Source organism: Melitaea cinxia, chromosome 14 (genome assembly GCF_905220565.1).
Source record: "Melitaea cinxia chromosome 14, ilMelCinx1.1, whole genome shotgun sequence".
Taxonomy (NCBI): domain Eukaryota; kingdom Metazoa; phylum Arthropoda; class Insecta; order Lepidoptera; family Nymphalidae; genus Melitaea; species Melitaea cinxia.
The window spans coordinates 7596010-7623277 of NC_059407.1; the positions used below are offsets into that span (position 1 = coordinate 7596010).

At 31.4% G+C, this 27268-nt stretch overlaps 3 protein-coding genes across 3 annotated transcripts; 1 reads left to right on the plus strand and 2 right to left on the minus strand.

Annotated features, from left to right (window-relative positions):
* Positions 1-707: 707 nt before the first annotated feature.
* LOC123659971 (ATP-dependent RNA helicase p62) lies at positions 708-4874 on the minus strand. Its single transcript, XM_045595123.1, has 6 exons — positions 4844-4874; positions 4595-4658; positions 2847-3893; positions 2437-2675; positions 1553-1731; positions 708-1246 (listed from the first exon to the last, which is right to left on the minus strand). Coding segments are annotated over exons 2-6 (1641 nt in total). The 5' UTR covers positions 4597-4658; positions 4844-4874; the 3' UTR covers positions 708-1072.
* Positions 4875-7784: 2910 nt separating this feature from the next.
* LOC123659603 (histone deacetylase HDAC1) lies at positions 7785-17664 on the plus strand. The gene is made up of 11 exons (XM_045594808.1): positions 7785-8037; positions 8424-8536; positions 8630-8747; positions 8871-8971; positions 9309-9552; positions 10795-10971; positions 11068-11170; positions 11915-12149; positions 13080-13169; positions 13486-13630; positions 14876-17664. Exons 1-11 carry the CDS (start codon positions 7989-7991, stop codon positions 14950-14952), a joined length of 1452 nt encoding a protein of 483 aa, XP_045450764.1. The 5' UTR covers positions 7785-7988; the 3' UTR covers positions 14953-17664.
* Positions 17665-22791: 5127 nt separating this feature from the next.
* On the minus strand, positions 22792-23923 carry LOC123659894. The gene is made up of 3 exons (XM_045595057.1): positions 23637-23923; positions 23115-23363; positions 22792-22872 (listed from the first exon to the last, which is right to left on the minus strand). The coding sequence occupies exons 1-3, from the start codon at positions 23772-23774 to the stop codon at positions 22792-22794; spliced, it is 468 nt and encodes a 155-aa protein (XP_045451013.1). The 5' UTR covers positions 23775-23923.
* Between the last annotated feature and the right edge of the window lie 3345 nt (positions 23924-27268).

Genomic DNA, 27268 nt, shown 5'->3' on the forward strand with positions numbered 1-27268 from the left:
CCCCGAGTCTGGGTATAATATATATTTATTTATATGTGTATTATTTATATGTATGCTTATCAAAAAAAATATAGCTATACCAGTCAGCTGTTACCTATAACACAAGCATTAAGTTGCTTACTTTAGGAACATATGACCGTGTGTGTATGTTGTAAATAATTATTTATTTATACCTCTTGAGTCACATCCCTAGCGGTCAACTATAGACGACTTCGGCGTTCACATATCATTTACGTGGAATAAGAATGCATGTTTTTATTTCAATGTTTCTCAGTACGTGTAGCTCTAAAAGACTTGTTTTTTATACTCAAATGTTGCGGGGATATTCTATTTTCAGAAATGTTGAATTAAAATACTAGAAATATTTTTTTAATAATTTTATTTAATATTTTTGTGGTGCGGGTTTTTTGTCACCTATAAACGTCGCTGGCGCACAGGACTCGCGAGCCCTTGTCAAGTATAGGTGACTATGGCGGTCAAAAGGTTAAAACGTCATAATACGTTGAGAAATTGAATAGGTATATAGAATATATAGTGGTTTGTGTCGGATAAATCCGACTCAGGCAGTGAAGGGTTAATAATTTTATGTAATATTTTTGTGGCCTATAGACGTCGTTGGCGCACAGGGCTCGTAAGAGTCGCAATTGCTTGTCAAGTTAGTATAGGTGACTTGGGCGTTCAAAAGGTTTTGTTTCAAAAAAATAAAAAATATTTTAAATGTTTATTTTACCAGATAACTGAATTGGAATGAATATTTTATTTTAGGGCTGATAATTTGCAACCGTTTTATAATTGCAATGAAATTTTGAACAGGTAATTAGACAAACTTATTAACTTAAGCTAATCCTCACTTAATATCACAGTAAAAATTAAATTAAAATAATTTATTTAATTCACAAGTTTTCTACCTGAATTACAGAAAAAAAAGGACCAAAAACTAAAAAAGATACAATGGTTAATTTTTGCCAATTTCAACTGATAATTAAGATCTAGATACATCATTCACACACACTTAATGTTTATTCCTATGAGGATTTGCTTAAAATCACTAGTTAAAATAATAAATAATAGGTTAATAGTCGTTAAATCTTTTATGCCCACTACTGCCATGTCCACTGCCCCTGCCAAAGTTTGATCCCCTTTTGAAGGAACCTCCACCTCCACGCCCACCTCCATATCTGTTCCTGTTCCATCCACCACCTCCACCACAGCGATCAGCCATGGTCTGGAGTTGAGGGCTGACAATCTGCAATCATTTTGTCTTTGAAAAAGAGATTCTCTAATAATCATTCTAGTGGACATTGAACTCATATTTATTGGAAAGTTGGACAATGAAGGGCTCATTTTTAAAGTGAAATACTACATTTTAAATAAAATTAATATGTAACAGCATCTGAGGATGGGATTCAGATAAAGATTATGTGAACACCGAAGGCATGTAGCTGTTCTTATGTACCTCATACTTGCATTCATGTCACATCATTGATAGACGTACCCATGCCAAAGGTATGAGGAAAACTATGTATCAAGAAAAGAAAATATTAAGACAAACCTGGTTGGCTTCTTGAAGAACAGAAACAAGGTCTTTAGCTTGACGAGAGTTAGAAGGTGTGAAAAAGGCATATGATGTTCCTTTTGATTTAGACCGTCCTGTTCTACCTATCCGATGGATGTAGTCCTCAGATGAATTTGGGTAATCAAAGTTTATAACATATTTAATTCCGTCCACATCTAAAAATAGTAATTAATTAATATTTTCCACGACTGAATGGAAATTAAATGCAAAATAGAATCTTCAACTATTCTAAGAAGTTTTAAAAATAAATTTGTTGTACTTTACGTAACTCACAGCTGTATTCACTACTTACATGAATGAGTTACAGTTTTGTATGAAAATCAATTTTGCCTCTCACTTGGAACCCAGGAGTCTTGTAAAGGGCGTTGTCATTAAGGAGATTTATAAGTTTCACTGCCCTCTTGAAAACTCCAATGTGGCCGAAACAGAAAACCCTTGACCTCTTGCCGATCATCTCAACGTGTGGTCAAGTTTTTCAACAATGCACTTTTAATTCTATCTCTCATAACTTAGTGTTCAACATATAGTGCATCACCAGGTTTTCAACAACTTTCAAGTGTATCCGAAATTACGGACATACTTTCCAGCTTTCCGGCCTCGGGTCGTCATAGTGAAAGGCACATTGAGGCACCATTATGTGACGAGTTATTGCATTCTTCAAAAATTACCACTGCATCTATCTACAAATCCAGTGCAGTAACTTATTGAATACATTGTATTTTTCAAACAGAACACAATAACTTTCCGCCAGTGCCTCTGAAAAGTACAAAACAGTATATATTATTTAAGTTACATAGTGTCATATTTGTCAATATTGAATCCAAAATAACTTAAATGTTCCTTTTTTTTAATACACTTACCTAGCCCTCTAGCTGCAACATCAGTTGCAACAAGTATACTAGCACGGCCCTGCTTGAACTGATATAAAACATCATCTCGCTCTTGTTGTGACTTGTCACCATGCATGCAAACAGCAGGCCATCCATATCGCCTTATATTTCTAGTAATATTCTCTACTTTCCTCTTAGTTTCAACAAATATTATAGTTTTTGCTCCAGGATCTTGATTTTGTCCAATCTCTTGAAGCAGTTCATTTAATCTGTAATAAATTAAACCATTAGAAGAAAACTACAAAACATAATGCAATTATAAGATGAAACCTTATCAGATCTTCTTAGAGGATGAATTTATTTTAATCAGGGTTTCATACAAAATTAGAAATCATCATACCATAAATTACAAATAGTAAGTAATATTCTCAAATACATACTTGTTTTCTTTCTCATGCTCTTGACAAACATCTATGATCTGGAGAATATTATGATTGGCAGACAGTTGCATTGAGCCAATGTTGATTTGTTCATAATCTCCAAGGTAATCTTCAGCTAATTTCCTAACTTCTTTAGGCCATGTAGCGGACCACATCAAGGTTTGTCTGTCTGGACGAATTTGTTCTATTATTTTCCTTATTTGGGGCTCAAAACCCATATCCAACATACGGTCAGCTTCATCCAAAACTAAATAAGTACACCTCTGTAGATTTGTTGTGCCCTTTTCTAGGAAATCAATTAATCTTCCCGGTGTGGCAATTACAATCTCAACTCCTCTTTCCAAATCTCGAGCTTGTTCTCTTTTAGGAGCGCCTCCAAATATACAAGTGTTTCGCACATAGGCTGCATTGCCAAAATCAGATGCTACTTGCTGAATCTGCTGTGCCAGCTCCCTGGTGGGCGCTAAAACTAATGCAACAGGGCCATCACCACGCCTTACTGGTGGCTGGTTGTTAATGTGCACAATAGCTGGTAATATGTAAGCCAGTGTTTTACCAGAACCAGTTTGAGCAATGCCGACTAAGTTTTTACCAGACATGGCAATAGGCCATCCTTGTGCTTGGATTGGTGTTGGGTCTTTATAACCCATGCCCTTAATAGATGACATGACATAGTCAGGGAAATTACCCTCTTCGAAATGCTGAATTGGGTTTGGCACCTCAGCCCCACTTACAGTTATCTCGTGTTCATTTCTATATTCTTCTACTTCATAGGGTGATCTGTTTAGAACAGATGGAGGTGGGTTATAAAAATTTTTGTTGAATGGTTGCAGAGACATAGAATCCCAGTTAGGACGTTTCATGTTCTGACCACCTGTAAATTCTTTTTTGCCACCGTAACCACCTCCACTGCCTCCGAATTTACCACCCCCACCTCCACCAAATTTTGAGCCACCATTCCCAAACCTTGAGTTGTTGCTACCAAATTTGTTTCCTCCAAATTTGGAACCTCCGTTTTCACCACGGTTATTGCTCCAGTTACCAGACCTAAAAAAAAATTTTAAATGAATAATATGCATGTGAGATATTATTCTATATACGACATTTAAAAATATTTTTATGGTTCTAAAATAACAGAACATATGGCTACCCTATATCGTACCCTAAATCCATTACAAACATTTGACTGCAATTTTATAGTTTATGTATATATGTACTTGTATTAGATATAGTGATGAAAGTTGTTACTCGGGTACTCCGATGGAAGTAGGGCAAACAGTATTGATTGCATTTACCGTTATGACATGCGCTTTGAGGTTGGCTTTCTCATATCGATCTTTTTAAGATTAATAAAAAATAAAGCCATTAAACATTTATCAAGAGCTATTATAATAAATTTGCTTTATTCAAATATTCAATCCCTGCCGAATTAAAAACTGAGAAACAACTGTAATTATTCTATGAATAATGTAACCTCACACATGACATCAAAATGGCGACGACCATAGCTTGGGCATTACTTCTTGAATACATTTACACATTAAATACTTTTGTGTCTAGACACAAAAATAACCTCCAACATTAGTAAATACATCTAATGATATATACACAGTGAGAGATATAATGATAAGATCATATAACAATTGAAAGATTTCGGTTTGGATTAATTGCCACAAGTATGTTAAAATGGTGTTTTACAACAAAATATACATATTAAGCAATAAATTTTATAATTAAATAATACTCACATTTTTTATATTGTGTATGTCTGTAGGATGTTCTTGATTTTTGAAGATTTATTAAGCAGGGTCTCTGTAAAGATTAAGACTATGTATTACACGTACCTATTTTAATTTGATAAAGTTATTTTAAAGACTTTAAAATAGAACAATTGTTACTGTAAAATAAGAAGTTAAAAGTAATTAATACCAAGTTAAGTAAAAAAATAAGTTATTGATATAATAACAGTCATAGACACTATTTCCAACACGTCTCACCTTGACCACTGCTTCGACAAGAGAGATAAAATGGCGATTTACATTAAATAGAATGAATGGTCTACTGAATGATGAATGAGTCACACAATTTTTCCAACCTTAGCAAAACAAAAAACAAGAGAACCAACTTAAAGAACAAAACTGCAGAAAGTAAATTAAATGTTGTTGTATTTATTAGTTTATTATATTATTCTAATGTATGTATGTATTGCTTGTAAGTATTAATGTGCGGATATTTGTATGTTAGTTTATTATAATATAACTGCACCACCTACCTTATCTCTCAAGTAAATAATACTTAATCCATTTTGAGGTGTCTGGAAGAAATGGCTAACTAGCCATATGACCGTCTCTTGTACTACACATTCTTGAGTTGTCTGTATTATAAGTATGTTATCGTACACAATAAAGAGTAAATAAATAAATAAATCTAAATTTTAAAAATAATTACAACTACAAAAAAAATCCTCATTAGTATCTATTATTCTGTCCTCGAAATTTCTACCATATTTCTTTTACATTCAAATACACTTTTATTGTTTTTTTTTTCATATAAACTTTTCAGTTGCATTCAATAAGTAACATTTCTTAATTTGTACGCAATATATCTTTAATTTTCCTCATGTGCATTTTGTTTCTTAATAAAAATGTTCATAGTAAAAACATAAAACTTTATAATTACGTTCAATTAAGGATTTTTTGGTTTAACTTGTTTTGTGTTACTTTTTGCGTTTTACGTTTATCTTTAGATTCAATTCTATTCTTATCCCCAAAAATAGTTAAAATTAGTACCTACTTAATTTAAAATATGAAACAGTGATATAGATACTGTAAATGCTGTAAATAGTAAATAGTGATGGTGAGGTTGGCAGCACTGAACTTGTACTTTCGTACTTCAAAATTCAAATCATTCATTATCAAGAAATCATTTCCATCTTGACATTGAGTGCGTTCCACTAAAGGCTTACAACGCCATCGACCAAGACCACTGAAATTGCCGTTCTACCAACTTAAAAAACGCCGCGGGCGTTGTAGGCGAATTTTATAAGTGGTACGCATATTTAAGCGCTCTCAGGCGTGTGCTCGCAATATGGCGGCATGGTGAAATCATGCAGCTGTGGCTTAGACAAGGACTTTCTTTGTCTAAGAGCTGTGGGGGCTGGTGGGGAAATATTTCGCATGTATTGGAGTAAAATTAATTCAACATAGATTGCCGGGAATTTATTTATCGATTGGTATTTTTTTTTTTTTTTATAACAAGTATCCGCAATTTTTTTTACTTCGCGTCACTATGTGTGCGCATGCACAACGCTCACCTATCTATTATACGGGTGAGTCTTCATAAAGTGCACATATCGAAATCAGGGAAACTACACACTATTTCATCGATGAAAAAAATATCAAAAAAAATATATATTTGATTTTTAATTAATGTTTTAAAAAAATTGATTGCAGCTGGTAGCCCTATTTAAATAAATCAGTGTAACTTTTAAACTAAATGTCTTATCATGATGGAGTAAATTTTTTAATGCTTGCTAATAATAGGCTATGCTCATAAAGTAAAAATGTCCTAGAAAATTAATGCTATAAATTTAGAATAAAGAAAACTGATGAAAATCTGTTTTTTTTTCGTCATTTTTACAATAATGTTAAAATTTCTTAAAACATCGCCCTAATTACCCTACTTGTTTTTAATTCTTAGTATACATAGTAATACATGGTATTAGCTTTCTAAAAGTAAAAATTGCGCAATCATTATTCAGATAAAACATTTTAAATCTGCGTTTAAAAAAAGCAGTTAACACAGTTAAACACCGGAGTAGGAATAAAACAAAAGTATATATCTACATAAATCATTTATTATTCTTAGGAAATTAAAATCAATAGCCTTGCCATTAAGCTTATCATTTTCACCTAATGCATCAATTGTCCAAAATGACCACCCCGTTGTTGCAAACACATTCTAGCGCGAAGCATACTTTGCTGCCTTGCCCTACGAATCATTCCGGGGTCATTTCTGATTTCATTTACAACACGCAAAACTTTTACTTTATGACCATAGTCTATTATTAGTAAGCATTATAAAATTTACTCCGTCGTGATAAGACATTTAGTTTAAAAGTTAGATCGTTTTATTTAAATAGGGCTAGCAGCTGCACTTAAATTTTTTAAAATATTCATTCAAAATCAAATATAATTTTGTTTTCTAATGTTTACGCGAATTTTACTCATTTAATGAAACAACTTTTTTCGGATTTTATCGCGGTTTATTATTATCTTTTGATTCCCGACGTTTCGGATACTTTACAGCAACCATGGTCCCGTCCCCCCACCAACCAGTCCCCCCGTGACCATGGTTGCTGTAAAGTATCCGAAACGTCGGGAATCAAAAGATAATAATAAACCGCGATAAAATCCGAAAAAAGTTGTTTCATTAAAAAATATAATTTTTTAAAATATTTTTTTCATCGATGAAATAGGGTCTAGTTTCCCTGATTTTGATATGTGCACTTTATGAAGACTCACCTGTATAAACGCTAAATTTGTCAAACTATTTGTATTTTTTTAACAATTAAGGAAAGTGGAGCTGTCCCAAACTGTACTTGAGCATTGAGAAATTATAAATTCAACTTGAGTAGTTTTCTAACACTTTGAGTAATTTAAAATATTGTCTATAATAGAAAATATAGCAGTTTGAAAGTATTGATAAATGATTTTTTTTCAACGACTTTATCGATTTTTAATTAAATAATTTAAGGCGTGCAATTTTAAAGGACAACGTAGTTGAAATGAGCTATTGAAAATCTATCGATTAGTATTTTCTATTATATTTATATTTTTTCCAAGCTGGGGCGGGGTAAATATTTTCAATCTTCATTTTATTCAAATTATTTTTAATCTGGATTGAATAAAATACAATACCACACGCCTCTCTCAGCTCTTTCACCGTTGTCTCTCACCCGTTGTTGACCCGTTGTGAATGAATGAACTAGAATGAAGTTTCTCATTCTCAATTGTGAATTGTGAAGTTAGGACTCAGCCAAAGAAAGTTAACGCTCGATTCTTTTTGATTTAAAATTTATATTAAATCTAGAGTAACTTATTGTGAAACGTTTTCTTTTAAACTTGTTTTTAATAAAACATAATGGCAATGCAACCGCATAGTAAAAAGAGAGTGTGCTATTACTATGATAGTAAGTAATACAAAGTTTGTTACGCGCCAATATATTGATTTACAGTGTTTAATTCAAGAATTGTCGTGTTTTATGGGAGTTTTACGTACTTAATTTCAAATGACGATCAAAATTAAACCATATTTTCAAAATTTTGAAGCATTTTTAAACTGATATTCATCTTAACAATTTTATTAATTTGTGCCTTGTGTTATTTCGAAGCGTCTGTACCTCATTCTGCAATTCTATTGGTTGACAGCGTTTTTTTCTCTATCGTACTGTATATAGTACAGACTTCAATATGTCAAGCTTTAAAAAGTACTGAATAACATTATCATAAGAAATTTAAATTGAAACATGCTTACTTTTTTGATATTATGGATATTATAAATGAAATAATATTTTAGGTGACATCGGGAACTATTATTATGGACAAGGCCATCCTATGAAACCTCATCGTATACGCATGACTCACAATTTGCTATTAAATTATGGTCTGTACAGGAAAATGGAAATATATGTATGTATTATACTTTACAGTCATTTCCTTTAAAAAAAATACTAACGAAAAAATGTTAAATCGTTATAATATTGTTATATGTTTTGATTTCAGAGACCACACAAAGCTACTGCCGATGAAATGACTAAATTTCATTCTGATGATTATATTCGCTTCCTGAGATCTATAAGACCAGACAACATGTCAGAATATAATAAACAAATGCAACGATGTAAGTTTGTTTGTCATGTTAACTTGCGTGATGTATTGACTGTAGTAAAAACCCATCAATCATTACTGACATAGAAATAGGAAAATGAATATTAGTAACTTTTATTTTTTATCTTTTCAACAGTTAACGTCGGTGAAGATTGTCCAGTATTTGATGGTTTGTATGAATTTTGTCAACTCTCTGCTGGAGGTTCTGTAGCAGCTGCAGTAAAATTAAATAAACAGGTAATTAATAATAATAATTTGGCTAATGTTTTACATTTATTTATTTAAATGATAATTGCTAACAGAGCATACAATAAAAATAATCCCATAACATATATACATTTGTTTCATGAATTGCTGCTCTAATATAAGCAACATTCATAGATAATAATAATATAAGTAATATATAATATTCATACAATAGAGATCCAATGACTAATAAAAACTTGAAAATGAAAAGCAGCAAAAACAACACTGATAATTCAAATAACTAAAATATTATCAAATTAAACACATTTGGAAATAGATAAAATAATATGCTTTAAAAGATCACTAATTTTAAATTTATTTTATACAGGCATCAGAGATTTGCATTAATTGGGGTGGGGGACTTCACCATGCAAAGAAATCTGAGGCCTCAGGTTTCTGCTATGTCAATGATATAGTTCTTGGAATATTGGAACTTCTGAAATACCACCAAAGAGTTTTGTACATTGATATAGACGTACACCATGGTGATGGTGTAGAGGAAGCATTCTATACCACAGACAGAGTTATGACAGTATCATTCCATAAGTATGGAGAATATTTTCCAGGCACAGGTGAGTTCATTCTTGAATGTGTTTCAAAATACTAAATGTAATTAAAATATTTTAAATCGATTTTTTTCAACTCAATATAAAAAAAAATTGTTCCATATGATATAAACTAGCAATACCCATCTAAATAATTTGCACTAAGTAAAAAAGTTACAGACCAGCAATCATGTTATCTTTGTTTTAAAATTAAAGCCGTCACAAACATATTTTTAATAATTAATTTATAAAAACAAAAGCAATAATAATGCTTTTTAGCTGTGCATGCCATTAGTTTTTCTAAAATCCCTTTTTAATCTTAACGCAAACATCTTAACCTTAGCGTATTAATATATATTATGATTAATAGAGATGTCCGCAATGGCTATATATAAATAATATGACTAAACTCACGAAACAACTAAATTTATACCTAATTATATAAACAACACACAACAACAAAAAAATCATCAACAAAAGAGAATAATTGTGTAATGTGTGTGTAATGTTTTTTTTATTGATCTAATAAATTGGTTATAATTTAGGTTATATAGTAACCTATGTGTGCGAAATTTCATACTCCTCCGTCCACGCAATTTCCGTAAAAATGGGCACCAAGTTTTTGCTTCACATATTAATATTCAGATACAATTTCTCAAAACGCAACACCGCAATCGTAAAAAATAACAAACTCACGAAAATAACGAACATCATTCGAGAATAAACGCGTTGTCCATACTAATTACTGACTATTTAACAGCTTAACGAAACGAAATAAATAAGTCTAACGTGTAGTATAATAATAACAATAATAATAATATGAACAAAAATATTCTTAAAATATTAGTTTACAAAAATATATTAGTTCTGGACATTGAAAAAAAAATAGGGTAAGTACCTATATAGACAATCGGTCTCTAAGTCGGTCTCTCAGTTACAATAGAAAACAATAGGTGAAGGTAAGACTTTCTGGATATTGAAAGGAATTTACAATGTACAAGTACTTTACAAGTACAATTTTGATCTGTGTACATTTTAGTTGAAAAGTAATAAAAATATTCTTTCAACATAACGCTTGCCATGTAAAATAAATTATCGGTTATTTTATCTCTAATATTTATAGCTATATATATCAGCTTATTTTTATTCAGATTCACATATACATTTTGAAAAGTTTGAAAAGTATCAGGTGCAAAGCAAAGCAATGCATTAAAGTTGAATTTTAGAAAAAAAGTAAAGTTGAAAACATTGATAATGTTTTATTTTTAGGTGATTTACGAGACATTGGTGCCGGAAAGGGTAAATACTATGCAGTCAATATCCCCTTGAGGGATGGTATGGATGATGACTCTTATGAGTCAATATTCGTGCCTATCATATCTAAAGTTATGGAAACTTTCCAACCAAGTGCTGTAGTCCTGCAATGCGGGGCCGATTCACTTACAGGTAACATTTAAATATAATTATGGTTAGCCAACCTGTGTTAAATTAATGGAGTTAATTAAATGTATATTTTATATTAAATATTTATTTCTAAACTAGGAGACAGACTGGGGTGTTTTAATCTGACTGTTCGTGGACATGGCCGCTGTGTGGAATTAGTAAAGAGATTTGGACTACCTTTCTTACTTGTTGGAGGGGGAGGGTATGTATAAAACAGTAATATTATTATTGTAGTTGAACTACATAATATACATAAAAGAAAACTTATAAAGTTACTATAGTCATGTCACATTTTTGCAACTTATGCTTCAGCCTGTAATATCCCACTACTGGGAATAGGCCTCTTTCCCCATGTAGGAGAAGAATCAGTGCTTAATCCACCACGCTGCTCCAATGCGGGCTGTCAGATATATTCCCTACTATGAGTAACGATCGCTATCAGGTGTAGATGATAACAGCCGGGACCAACGGCTTAACTTGGAGAGACCCAAGGACTGCACAAACACCTAGACCACGGCAAACATCTGTATGGGCAATACAAACACCTGTATGGCCAATACAAATGTTTGTCATGTGCGGGGATCGAACCCACAACTGCCAGCGCAACCGGCACAATCCATGGCTGTAACCGTTGCGCCAACGTGGCATTTTGCAACTTATTATAAGCATGTATTATTTAGCATTGTATTATCTATAATATAAAAATGAGTCGCTAAATGTGTTGCTAAGCGCAAAACTCGAGAACGGTTGGACCGATTTCGCTAATTCGTTTTTTAAAATATTCCTTGAAGTACGATGATGGTTCTTACGGAGAGAAAAATTCTAAAAAAAAAATTAATAAAATTAAGGAATCGACTGTTAGGCGATACGAAGTTCGCCGGGTCAGCTAGTTAGGTATAATATTTACAGTATTACAGCCACATTTATAACTGTCATATTTTTGTAGCTATACAATTCGTAATGTATCACGCTGTTGGACTTATGAGACCTCTGTTGCACTTGGAGTTGAAATAGCCAATGAACTTCCGTACAACGACTACTTTGAGTACTTTGGACCCGACTTCAAACTACACATATCTCCTAGCAACATGTCTAATCAAAATACACCAGAGTATTTAGAAAAGATCAAAAACAGACTGTTTGAGAATTTGAGAATGTTGCCTCATGCACCTGGAGTACAGGTACGTTTTCAACAACTCTTTTTATTTATATTATTTACCATCTTTATAATAGAGATCTATGGTTTAGGAGCTAATGCTAATTATCCTGCCTTCTTTGTTGGTAGCTAGTCACTACAATAACAACATACAACTTACAAATTACATCATATTATAAGATTACACTGAAGAATTTTCTCAATTTCTTGGTTTGGAACATTGAAAAAATTTGTTTCAGCCATTATATTTTAGTCCATTTGTATGTAATTTGTATAATCATTCAGGTTTCAAAAAAGGTGTGTTTATCTTCGATTATAAACTAGACGTTTTTAAATTGCCACTGAGACTATCACATGGCCCCTCGCATGATGTACTGTGTAAATGAAATTGTGCATCTTTACCTAAGTTCTGTTTAAAAAGGAAAATATCGATGAAATTAAATCTGCTTTTAAAATGTTGTGATAAAATGAAGACCAGAAGTAGTCAGATGTAGCCCGGACGGCAACCACCGGCTACTGCACTCAGGCATCATTACTGGTCTAGCTCCTAAACGACTTTTTGACTCATTCTAGAACTTTGCAAGTATCTTCTATATACCATAAGCTATTTTGAGAAAAAAATAAATGAAAGAAATTAATGCGGTCCGACTTTTAAAAAAATAATAATTATTATAAGCTCATTTCATCAAGTAAACACTTTTCTATCTTGTTTATTTTAAATAACTTAAATACCTAATATTAGCACTTACAGTAGGTTCCTGCTGGTTACTCAAAACTTTAATGACTAATACCTCGTTAATTAAACAATCGACTATAATAATATTATGCATATGAATTGAGGGCAAATATAGGTATCAATATTTTTTAGTTGTATTTTAAGTGTTTGCAATAACAATTACAACAAGTGGCAATAAATTTAATTAAATTTAATTTATATTAATAATAATTTTTGTAGGTGCAAGCCATTCCTGAAGATGCTGTAAATGATGAATCTGAAGACGAAGATAAAATTGATAAAGACGAAAGGCTACCCCAAAGTGAAAAGGTAAATATGATTGATAACTATCTTGAATAAGTGGACCAGTGAGCAAACTACATAAGTATGCAAGATAATGAAATTAAAGGCATCAATTACAGAATTATTTTTGATTTTAACTGTAATAATGATTATTATAAATTATCCTTACACTCTTAACAAGTTTCATTTTTCTTTTACTATAAACACATATAAATTACGAAACATTAAAGTACACACTTTTCATTTTAGTATCATCAATAAATATCAAGGTATATTGTAATTATGTCTTTTATTTTGTCTAAAAACCTTAATATGTTATAATTTCTCTGTTTGTATTGTACAGGATAAGCGTATAACCGGTGACGGAGAGCTCTCTGACTCCGAAGACGAGGGCGAGGGCCGGCGCGACAACCGCTCGTACCGCGCACCGCAGCGCAAACGACCGCGCCTCGATAAAGATTCTTTACAAGTCAAGGATGACGTCAAAGGTATTACACTCACTATACTATCACAGCTAAATAATAATAATAAGTAAACGCTTCTCACTCAACGGCCCAAAATAGGAGTTTCTCCTGTGTGAGGTCCGGAAATACATAATACACAAGCACAAACGACCAGACCAAGAGAAACATCTATTTGGCCAATACCAATGTCTGTCGTGAGTGAGGATCGAACCCGCGACTGCCAGCGTAACAGCCAGTGCTTGTGACCGCTGCGCCAAAATGTCGCCAACTCGGGAGGGACGAGGTTAGGGTCGGCATCTATAGTATTGCAAGTGTCTATAAGCTATGGTAACCTGTTACCATAAAGTGAACCGTACATGTTTGTCCACCTAGTTTTCTAAAAAAGAATAAAAAATAAAAAACTTTAGGGTTTATTAAAAGCTTTAAAGTTGGTACAGGTCCATTATAGGCACCACATTAAACATTAGGGTAGGCTTTTGTTGTTTTCAAAGTTGTCTTATGTGACTAGTAGAGTTAGTTAATTAAAAACCAATGACTTTCTACTGGAAAGCATGTTTTTATTTATTGTTGGTGAATATTTTAAAGCAAGCGTGAGCAACCTTTTTTTAGTACAGGGCCGCAAAATTTTGAAAAATTGTTATTCGGGCCAAAACTACAAAATGATGGAAAATAATAAGACTTGATGGTACAAGTATTGAGTTTTGGTGTGCCTTATTATTATAATAAAATTGACAGTTTTTGAAAATTTGATAACTGGCGGGCCGCACAAAATCTCTATTCAGGCCACATGCTGGCCGTGGGTTGCTCACCCTTTTTTTTGAAAATTGTTATTCAATATTATTTTGAAAAAATGTACAGAAGAGGAACTAACATAAATGCATATTAAACCTTGTATATTCTCATATTATTAGGAAATTAAACTAGTCACATATAATTTATTATTAATTAGTTTTCTTAAATTTTTGGAATTATTTCTTTTCTAATAACACTAGTGTTATTTTGTCTTTTATTTAATAACACTAGTGTTTTTTGGATTATATTGGATTTTATTCCTATAAATATTGTTTTAATTTAGATAGATTTTTGGCAAGAAAAAATAAGGAGCTATAAAACAAATATTTCGTAAGCAAATGTAATATACATTATTAAAAATTCAATTTGAACAAAAACATTTTTGAAATTTAAAATTGACAAACACAAAACATCATTTGAATTTGAACATGGACTGTATCTAACAATTTGCAAAATTAATGTTGTTTGTGTTTTCAGTTGAAGACATAAAAGATGACGTTAAAAACTTGAGTAATATGGAAGAACCAAAGAAAGAGGTGCTACCTACTGCCTGATCCACACGATAAGTTGTATTAAGACATTGATTGCTTACACTTGGTTCCTGCACTAGTGGTTTGTGAACACAAGTCTCAACTGTGAACTATAATAAATGTTTTGTGGTCGTTTTTTTTTGTGAGTCTACATTGACTAAGTGTATAGAGAATGATAGTTGTCACTAATTAGGCTACAATTAATTTATAAGTGAATTTTAAAGTGAGGGAATAAGCTGTTAATGGATGAATTGATTCACAACAGTCATTACAGGTATTCTTCAATTGTAGAAACCTGAGTAAACTTGAATAAAATGTTTGATATTCAGATTGAATAGCAATATAAAATCAACGTTTTAACAAACTTTTACTATTATAATTACTTAACTATTATAATTTTGATAAAGTATGTTGTAAATATTTTGTCATTTCGATAGGTGTGATACACAGGCTATTCAATAGAAAAACAGATAATTTTAAATAATAACGTTGTTTAAAAAAAAGATTGCTTTAAGTATAAAAATGTATGTATTGTTAGCAATTATAATGGCAATTAAGTGCCCCTATTACTATTATTATTATTATTTGCATACTATACCTGGGTAACTGATATTTTCATAATTAGTTATCATGTAAAAGTAATTAAAAGTAATTTATTGTGAGGGAGTTAATAAAACCACTGTTTTTAATATTTTACCTTTTTTTTCTAAATTGTGTAGAGAAAATATATCTACCTTATTAACTGCCTTACCAAATAAAGAGCGCATGTTTGTATTTGTTTCGAAAAGAAGTGTCCACACTATATAAGACTTTGTAGACGAATTTGATAAGTAGTAGTTAATTAGTATTTTTAAAGCCTGTTTACGGTTGGTCATAAAGTTTAGCTCATTCATAAGCTATTGGCTGCCTTTTAATAGCAGGACACCACTACATAAACGACCACTTTCATTCATTGATTTAAAATAGAATAATTAATTTGTTCCTTATAAAGATAACATTGGGTAATTTTTGAATATCAGATATTTTATCAGCGACTGGACGACTATGAAACAAGGCTTTAATTTAGTGTTTTTAAATGTGACACGTAAACATCAATTCTTATATCATTGAGTTTCTAGAATGTTTAAAAGAATCATTCTGTTTAGATTTGTTTAAACCTATCTGTCTTTACAAGTTACTAAAATCACCAAAAAGTGAATAAATTAATTAAGTGAAACATACAATATTTAAGAATTTGTTTCCTGTAGTCATTAGTCAATAATATAAAAATAACTAGCGCGTCGTTAGCAAGGCTCCGATAGACGATTTTTCTGGCAATAGGAACTGAATTTCAAATAAAAGTTACTGTTGTATTACTAACAATGAGTCTCATTACAATTCTACATTTATGATGCAAATGCTTCCAGATAATACAAATGTTGAACAACTCTCTCGTAAAACATAATCATTAATGCGCTGTGTCTTTATTAGTGATTATGTTTCATATTATTCATTAATTATCACGTTTATAATGCAAATATAATGAAATAATGTAGGATTATCTAGGCGTGTAACTTTAATATGTATGTCATTTTGTGTTCTTAATGTAATTAATGATGAAATAAAATGTATACATATGTCTTAAAAAATATATATGTATGCATTTTGTTTCTCTTATTGATTTTCTGCAGCAATTATGGTATGCTATTTTTTTTTCTAAAGTGCATTTCAAAGTAATTATAGCAATGTTTGAATGGTGCAGACAGACTGATTAATGTTGTTTTAGGATATCTAAAAATTGACGCATTGACTTCTTATATGATGATCGTAGTATTCCGTGGAGATACAAAGCATCCTAATTATATAAATGTGTTTTTTTACTTTGATTCTAACTCTAACTACGTTTGATTTGTTCACAAATATATATTAATAAAATGGAATAATATGTTCGTCATATATAAGTGGTATACACATTAAGAATCTTTGAACTAAGAAATGTTTTACAATCTCTGACTGAACCTATTAAAAAAACTTGAATATAAAATTTAGCGAAATACTTTTTATTTATTTCAATTTTTTTTTTTTTAATTTTTTAAATGTAAAATTATTGTATCATACTAATACTTTCTTACCTCACTTATTGTACATGAATAGTTTATCAGCCATACTCAACTGTATGTGTTTAGGCTTGGTATAAATAAAACATTCTTTCATCAAGGATTCTTGTGAATCTTCATACACATTTTTATAAATTATCTTTAGACGTAATTTCGATATTATTAAATAGGAAAATAATAGATAAGTTTTATTTTTATATTTAAATTTTATAAGTAAATAATCTGATATAAATCATTTTCAATTACTGTAAAACAATTTTAGATAAGGATAAACTATGCAGCAAGGCTTTGTTAACTTTAATTGATTTTCATGAACACAAATGTATACTGTGTACCTCATCAAGACATCTTTTATAATGTGAAAATGCTTTTTGTTCATTTATGTGATCGTGTTTTCTACTCAGAAATATGACAGAATTATTATAACAATTTTCAACAAATATTGTTTTATATCTTTAAAAATCTGTCTACTAAAACTTCTGTACAATATACAGACTATAGGCGAATTAAAATTTGCAGTTTTGTTATTATGTCTGAATAATGCGATATTCTTTTTCTTAAAACAAAACAATGTAAATGTTCGTTCAGGATTAGATAAGACTGTAAATATTTTTGTTAAATACATGAATTTCTCCAATAATGATTTTTTTTTCTAAACCTCTGTCGACAATTTGATAAATCTTCGCGGAACTAAAAAAAATCTAAACTAAAATTTTGTGCGGTTATACAGTTGATATCGTATTCGTTGCTTTATTGCAGTTGAGATCGTCACATGAGGCCAGCTGTGTGTTTCGTCTTATAAAAATGCTTCAAAACTGCAGGAGCAATTACAGTCATCCAAAAGTATTTTCAAAACCGCGTTTCTACGTATTATGTCGTAGAAAGAATGGTCGTTTTAGCCTTTGTTTGTGAATATTAAGTATTTTTCGCAGATATTTTGGATTTAAAAGTCAATAAACGTTAATATTTGAATTGCAATATTAGTTACTCACTGAAAAAGATAATTTATTTCGCGCAATCATGAAATCGAGTTTTTCGACATTTAAATAAAACGTTTAAAATTTCAAGAATATAATTAATCTTTTGAACGCCAAAGTCGCCTGTACTTGACAAGGGCTTGCGAGCCCTGTGCGCTACCGACGTCTATAGGGGACAAAAAACCCGGAGCACAAAATATTAAATAAAATTATTAAAAAAATATTTCTAGTATTTTAATTCAACATTTCTGAAAATAGAATATCCCAGTAACATTTGAGTATAAAAACAAGTCTTTTAGAGCTACATGTACTGAGAAACGTTGAAATAAAAACATACATTCTTATTCCATGTAAATGATATGTCCAGAACGCCGAAGCCGTCTATAGTTGACCGCTAGGAATGTGACGCAAGAGGTATAAATAAATAAATATTTGCAACATACACATACGGTCATCTGTTCCTAAGGTAAGCAACTTAATGCTTGTTTTATAGGTAACAGCCGACTGGTATAGTTACATTTTTTTTTTGATAAACACAATACATATATATTTAAATATATATTACACCCAGACTCGGGGTGGGAATCGAATCCACAACCCCCGGAGCAGAAAGCACTACAAACTGTGCCAACTGGCTAGTCAAAATGGTATAGATGTTATTTAAGTTATTCAAAATTCAACTCAAACGTGTTATATTTTCTATAAATAATTTGATATTTGAATAAAACAAAATGTAAAAAACATAAAACTATCAGCTAACACATAAATAGCAAATGAATATAATTGTGTTTGCAGGCAAACGAAGAAAAACCGACAAGTAATATAACGTAGGTAGAGGAAAAAATAGTCAAGTAAATACGCATTATCAAACATTACTCCAAAAGTTGTAATCAGATCTCGATGAAATTTAAATGTCGATGTCGGCTTTCGATTAAATTAAAAATCATCAAAATAAGTACACCCAGTACAAAGTTATGCCATCATGAGATCCTGGTTTCCTTATCATGGTACCAAACTAGGGATATCTCCTTTCCAACAAAAAAGAATTATCAAAATCGGTTCAAAAACGACGGAGTTATCCCCGAAAATACATAAAAAAAAAAAAACAAATATATGCGGTCGAATTGGGTAACCTCCTCCTTTTTTGAAGTCGGTTAAAAAATTGGTTGTCTGTAAAGATGATTTGCGGACGATAGTTTTACGTGATAACGTAAGAAACTGATGAAATATTGCATACTTTTATGAATTGAATTGAATTATTATCACTGAATTATCATTTTATTTGTATAATACAAAGGAGTTAATTGAAAATTATACGTTTAGATTTTGTTATTACAAAAGCTATTCACTTGTGTCTCTATTCATTTTTTTAAACTTTTATTTAAATTATAATGTATGTATGAAACTGTTTATGTTTGTTAGGGTGGAAACTTGCAAATCAATTTTGAAGCATATACCTTTAACTGATTGAGTTAATATTTGTCTCATCATCAGAGACATCATCCAGACTCAGAGATTAAGTTGGTCCTCGGTCAAATTAGAATAGCTCGCATCTGCATAATCACTACATAGTATAAAACAAATTCGTTTTATCTGTCCCTATGTCCCTCTTTAAAACTACGCAACGGATTTTGATGCGGTTTTTTTTAATAGATAGAGTGAATAAAGAGGAAGGTTTATTAATAATAACATCGATTAAATAGTGGAGAAATACTGTTAGTTTTGAGGTTTCACCTAATATACATAAAATACCTTAAATACATTGTTGATTTAATATAGATCTATATGGCCCTTTACAGCATATGATTTAAATGAATATTTTTGAAGATATTACAGATTTAAAAATTAGCATTTGCGGCGGTTCCGGCCGGCGCGTCGGAGGCCGCGGTTCTCCCTGTAGCACTTTGAATTTAGCAATGATCGGACGCGTTTATGGCGCGATCACCAGATGTTAAGGGAATACCGTAGCTTATAGATGCCTGCAACGCACCAAAAGCATAGTAAGCTCATTGCTGACTACCACCAATCCCCCACAGGCAGCAGGACCTCTGATCACCTTACTCACCACAGGAACAAAGCACTACTTGAAAACAGTATTAATTAGCTGTGATCTTCTGTAAGGTCGAGGTACATCCCCAGTCAAGCTGCTCCAGATTTTGAGCAGAATATTTCCTGCTGTGTCCTACCTTAGTTTATGTTTATGTAAGAGAAACGAGGCGAAAGTGAGACATAATTGTATAATATGGATGGAATATCATCATCATTATTATCACTTCAGCCTATCGCAGTCCATTGCTGGGCAAAGGCCTCCACAAGTTCGCGCCAAAAATGGCGTGAACTCATATGTGTTGTTCATAGTCCCCACGCTGGGCAGGCGGGTTGGTGTCCGCAGAGCTGTCTGGATGGAAATACAATAACACTTATCTCAGTAGTTAAGATAATGCTCCTATAATTTTTCTGAATTAACCCAACGCTTGACCAACATTACCCCAAACGGTTTACAAAAAACCTTAGTAGATTTTCTTATAATATGTAAATTTAAAAGTTCCCAAACACTATTACTACAAACTTCTATTTCCCTCTGTATGACACAATTAACGAACCTATGGGATCTAGCGATTATAATTAATTTCCGAAAAATGCTTTGAAGAGAGATGCAGTAAAAGAAAACTAAAGAACAATGCCCACTTTCCATACATTTAAAAACCTGACACTGAAATTTTATGTATAGTTTTATGGTATAGGAGAAAGACTACCTGTAAGTTTAGGAAATAATGTCATATAGTCATTTTTACGATTTAAACGCTACGAATTCCAAAAAATACCCATTAATGTAACCTTTTAGGTTAGGATTTACCGTTACCGAATACCTATGTAGGTAATAAAAAAAAAAAATATGCTTGAATTATTAACGCTAAAATACGAATTGGTTATTAAATTCCTATTTTTAAAATAGGAACAAATAAAATAGGAATACTTACTTAGGTATGATCTAAAACGTCTTTTTTACTTTTTGAATTCCTTGTAACCAGCTACGTCTTACGCTACGGCTTACGTCACTGCTTAGACTCAATGATAGTCACTATAAATTGAGTCGCTTCAGCCTGTAATATCCTACTACTGGGCATAGGCCTCTTTCCCCCGCCACTACGCTGCTGCAATGTGGGTTGGCGGATACTATGAGTAACGATCGCTATCAGGTATACATGATAACAATCGGGACCGACGGCGGCACGAGGCACGGCAGGGAGACCAACAAGGCCTGCACAAGCACTCAGACCACGGCAAACACCTGTATCATGTATGCCCAATACAAGTGTTTGACATGTGCGGGGATCGAACCCGCAACCGTCAGCGCAACAGGCACAATCCATGGCTGTGATCGTTGCGCCAAAGCGACGTTTATAAATTGAATATCAAGCATTAACTGCTGTTTCTCCAGTACACATAACTATATTTTTATTAAGAAAAAAAAAGGATGCTCAGATAATTTCTATACAGACCTCTAAAAAGTCTAAATTGATTCTTGTGTTGTCAAAAGTGATCACTTCTACCCAACATATTTAAATGGCCTACCTGATGTATGTACCTGATTAACAAAACCGGAAAAACAAATAAAACACTATATAAATGTTAAAGTTTATTAGGTATCATCATTTTCATAAAAATCTCTTATATATACATCATCCAGAAATTCTGCTGGAGCAGAGATATTTTCTTTATATCTAGCCCATCCAAGGTACCACACTAATGTCATAACATGAGCGCAACATCCAATGGTTCGTCGACCAACCAAACAATTACAATAGTATTCGACTATACCAGCTCTGCCAGACACATTATTTTCTATTAAAATGTAGACATAATATTGTTTTTTTGAAATGTGTCTAGACTTAATTTTTCCTCTTATCAATGTTATATCACCACTTCCTCTCAGATTATACTGAGAAAAGTCTTGTGTGTCTCTACATATTTCTATTATATATGATCCATGAAATCGAATATGTTCCCCATAATACGATCTGGCTTGCCTTATCTGGTAAGTACCTAGAGCAAATAGTACTAAATCATTGTAACTTAATCTAGGAAACATAAATATATTATCTCGGTCAGCTGTTATACTCTGAAAAACAGCAAACCTTCTATTCATATTTAATTCCTCAATCAAGAGTGCTAAATTATTTTCAAAATTAATTCTCTCTCTAATTATTGCGACTATTTCATTAGAATCATCTCTATCACGAAAACGAACACCAAATCGGTTAAGGAGACTGGCAGCTATCTGAAAGTTCTGGCTTAAAGGCACAGATTTATTAAAATAGTCTTGCCTCAGGAGCTTAAAATCTCTTTTTAAATGTCCATTTACTGCCTCAACTACCCAGCGACATAATGTTACACAACGACTCCGGTTGGCCTGTTGTGTTGTTAATTGGTGTTCGCCTTCTAATAGAGAATCAGGCATATATGGTCGATAATTACAACTTTCTAGCATTCTTATACAATCTCTGAAACCCCTATCCAATATAAACACATCATTTTCTTGAAAATATAATCTAAGAGGAGAGTTTTCATTGTCAAAAAGGGAAATCATTATGTCAGCATCAGATGTGATAGCCTTGTATGGACCGAAACAATCTAATATGTAACCATCACATGCCACAATTAAAAATGGTTTTAATAGATTTTTATATTTGTGCAAAGAATACGTATCTTTTTGGAAAGAGTAATTAGAAGTTTTATTTATATTTATGTATGTCCCATCGCAAATCATTATAGCATTAGTATAGTTTTCATTGTATATACCATTTGGTATTGGCAGCACGCTTACAACTCATCCAGCATGAATGGCATATTCTATCAGATGATGATATCTACGAAAGAAAACAATGAATTAATATCAGGTATTGTAAATATATTAATAAAAAACATTTTCAAGATCAAAAAGCGATAATTATTACTTTCCTATTACAAATATATGTATGCACAATACTTTTTATTTATTTGTGGCTAAAATTATTACAGCATCAGTCAACCACTAACAGTATATAATCATTTCTATAACAGTACGTGGTATTATACTGGCAAATAATGAAAAATATAGAAACATAAATACCTGACGTGGTGCAATTCTTGTTTGTATAACAGTATTTATCTGTCTTTGCTCTTCTGAAGGATTGTCAAAAACAATAGAATGGCTCTGACGCTTAAGTATTGACCGTCCACAAAGACTACACACTTGTCTCCGGCCTAGTTGAGATGACCCTGAAGCTTGAGCACCATCACAGCTTGTTGCTAATTGCTGGTTTATGCTTCTCATGAGGAGTTCTTTACAAGGTTCACAAATGTAATCTTCCTCAGTAATCTGAAATAGGAAACTTAATATAATTTTGTTTACAATTGATACAAAAGCTTAATGCTAGCAGCACATCTTAAACAAATGGTTCTACATTAAAAATAAACAACAAACAAAGATTTCAACAACAGTTCAAAACGAAACATGAAATAACAAGACAAAACTGTATTCGTTTTGTCAATGTATGTACATCTTTCGAATACATAGGTAGATCTTTCGGACAGTTACTTGCATTATACTATTGATATTTTTAGATAAAAAATAATAAGCATAAATACTTACGATTACTGGTGATAGCCACTCGCTAAGTAAGGAAATAACTCTTGTGTTGAGTTCATGAACGAGATAACGTCGAAACGTATTTAAGCAGACGTTGCAGTTTATGCAAAGTATACGTCGACTATTTGCCGACGGCGGCATTATCAAGGACGGATTTACAAGGGTATAGTAAACAATGGTCGTCAGATGAGGACGATATCGAGGTCCAGGGACGGTAAATAAGGTCGAAAAAGGTGTAACACACACAAAATCGCACAGTACACAAACGAGACGCAAACGCAACAACGAAAAACTGCGCGTGCGCGGTATCGAATCACGAATTGATCACGAATGCCGATGCCTGGTCAAAAAATCCGTTTCAGTCGTGCGAACTCAATTAATACATACTGCATGATTATTATTTTTTTAATTATTATGTAATTTTTTATTAATCTGAAATATTTAAAGCCCAACGAAGAAATAAAATATTTATGAAATTAAATAAATAAAGCGTAAAATAATGTTTAAAACACAGAAACAGAGTTAAATAGTCAAGTAGTAGTGTGTAAAATGAAACGTCGTAAGAAAAATGTAGTTGGGATTAGGGCTTGGAATACCGTTAAAAATTCGGTAACGTTAATTTGTCAAGGTCGACATAACGTTATTTTTGGAGTAACGATACTTTAGATACCGGTATTTTTCACCCATTTTACCGTTATATTTTTTACCGGTAAAAACTCAGTTAACGTTATTTTTAACGTTACTTATCTATACCGTTACTGTTAATTGCTACTGTTAACGTTATAGGTAACGAAATTATTACGCTCGTACAATGTAAGAAAGAGACAGATTAGATTTGTAATTTTCTTTATTGGTTTTTGAATTATTACAGAATACGCCGTTTGTTTAGTGTGCACATATGTGATCTATTTTTAAAACAGTGATGGAATATGAAATAAGCCGTTCGTTGTGTATTATGTGTAATACTGTATCCATATAGCTTTAGAATTAGTGCAATATAAATTGGAAGTACTTAATTACAATTACGTAATTACACATGCATTATTTAGAAGTTAAGTATGAGTAGCTTTCTTAAAAGTCAACACGGACTGTTTTTGTAGACCAATGAAAGAAGAACAATTCTACCATACATTATTTGTTACATGTCAAAGTGTTTATGCAGTGTTTTCGATAAAACTTTTTTTTTTACAACTAGGTCGGCAAACTGGCACTAGTTACGTATGTACTATACTAATCTTCGAATAAGCGTACGGCTCACCCGATGGTGACCCTGTTGGATATATTTATTTGGAAAAAGTATTAAAATATCTTAAGAAACCATCATACCACTTAATAAGACTTTTAAGATAATAAGTCTTTATAATTCTGTAAAACTGAAAAGATAAAATATTCTCTAAAGTTTCAGATTTTCGGACTTATACTTTTAAAAGTCTTATTAAGACATGAAGATTTTTTAAGATTTTTTTTCAACAAATATTAAAACCAGGTTAGCGATTTCCGTAGATTACAGCCCTGCAACACCAGCAGCATCACAAGCGTTTTGTTTACCATATGTCTATTGCTTAATTTATGCATTTAAAAGTTCGCAAAACAAATCCAGTCAAGGTCAGATAATATAAAACTTGCGTAAACATTAGAAATCAATATGTGAATTAGATAGTAAGTATAATTAAAAATTGTTATGCAGAAACTAAACGTTATAAACTTTTTCTTAAATAATAGATCTAATAATTCCAATGATTGCTTTTAAAAGTTCAATGATTATTTTTTGTATAAACTTATAAAGTCTGATCGTCTCTTATTGAATATCATATATATTAATACCTACGCTAAGGTTTAAGATGTTTGCCTCCCTTTTGGGAAAAAACCTCATAGGTAATTTCTCAACATAAATTATGTATCATTTTATTATAGATAATTGCTTGCTCTACTGACATCAACAACTAAAAATTTATGATTGCTTTTGTTTTGTAAATTAATTAATTATTAAAATTATATAGGTATATGACTGCTTTAATTTTGAAACAAGGTCAACATGATTGACGGTCCGTAATTTTTTTATTGTTCAATTTCAAATCAATTCACGTACCTATAATAATACTTTTTTGTAATTTTGTAAACTGATAATTATTATACTTATTTAGTGCGAATTATTTGCACGGGTATATCTAGTAAAGGGTATAATACTACAAAGATAAAATTTACCAGGTGACTGTAGGTACTCGAACCGAAGCAGAAATTAATAATATGTAACCAAGAGCGGATCCAGCAAGAAGTTATAATTTAATTATTAATTTTAATAATAATATACACGTAAAAAGTAGATATTTTAATTTTAATGTAGGTATGTAAGTACTGCACTTAAAAATTAAAATAAATCCTAAAAAAAAATAATTAAAATAACCCGTAAAAATATCTGAATCCGCCCTTGTGGCTTGTATGTAACCATGCACTTGCAAAAGGAGGAAATATTTTAGAAGGTATCCCGGAAAACAGCTTATCAGAATTTCTAAATGACAGTAATTGAATCTTATATGCATTGATCTATAAAAAACCTTTTATTATTAATTTTTATATGAGTATATGTAACAGCTATGAAAAAATAAATAAAACAGTTAGATTTTAGTTGTTTTATTTTTTAATAAACATACAAATATGTTAATATTATATATATACATACATATACATAAAGTAATTAACAAGCTAAATCTAAAATATTTATTATAAATATATCTTAATGTATAATTTGGATATATTTTATCTATGTCTGATGATGATGATGATGATGATTGATGATATAATTTGGATATATTATTAAAATATCCGCCAACCCGCAGTGGAGCAGCGTGGTGGATTAAGCTCCAATCAGGCAGTGGGATGATACAGACAATGCGACATGCGAATGCAAGTAAATATAGTAAATAACTAATAAATTTACCTGTAAATATTATTTTGCTTAGTAATGCTTTGTTTAACCGGCAAATTGATTTAATTCGGTCTTTTTTATTTGTCTTAATTTTGATTAAATTTGTTTTTGTTTGTTTTGATGTTTAAGTCTGATTTTAATTTTATGTTATTTAATCTATTCTATTTTAATTTTAATTATTTTGTTTGATATTTGTGTTTCAATTTATGAAAATTATATGTATTTACTGACTAAATTTTGATTAGCTTAATTTAACTTGATTGGATTTTATACGATATAATAGGTTTTTAGTATTATTAAATGTAATGTAAATTGATGTCATTTAATTTGTTTTGTTAGATTCATAACAACTTGTTGGTTTTACTAATTAATTCAAATTGATGTATCTCGTCTGGGCTTAGTTTAGTTTGAGTTCATTTTATGAATTACTGGCGACCCGCCCCGGCTTCGATCAAAACAAAAGATAAACAACAATTATCAACAAAAAAAGATATGTACCTATTCTATTGAGTTCTTTTTTTGAACTGAAATACTTAACCTTAAAGTTTGATTTTCGATAGTTAAAAATACTTGCCCTAATGATAAAGTGCTTCAAACCAGAAGAAATACAATTGATAAATTATGATTTTAATCTAATCCTATCCAACCTAGGTGACCGATCTTAGCTTAGTATTTTTAGTAAATCGTGTTTTTTTGAAATCATATTTAA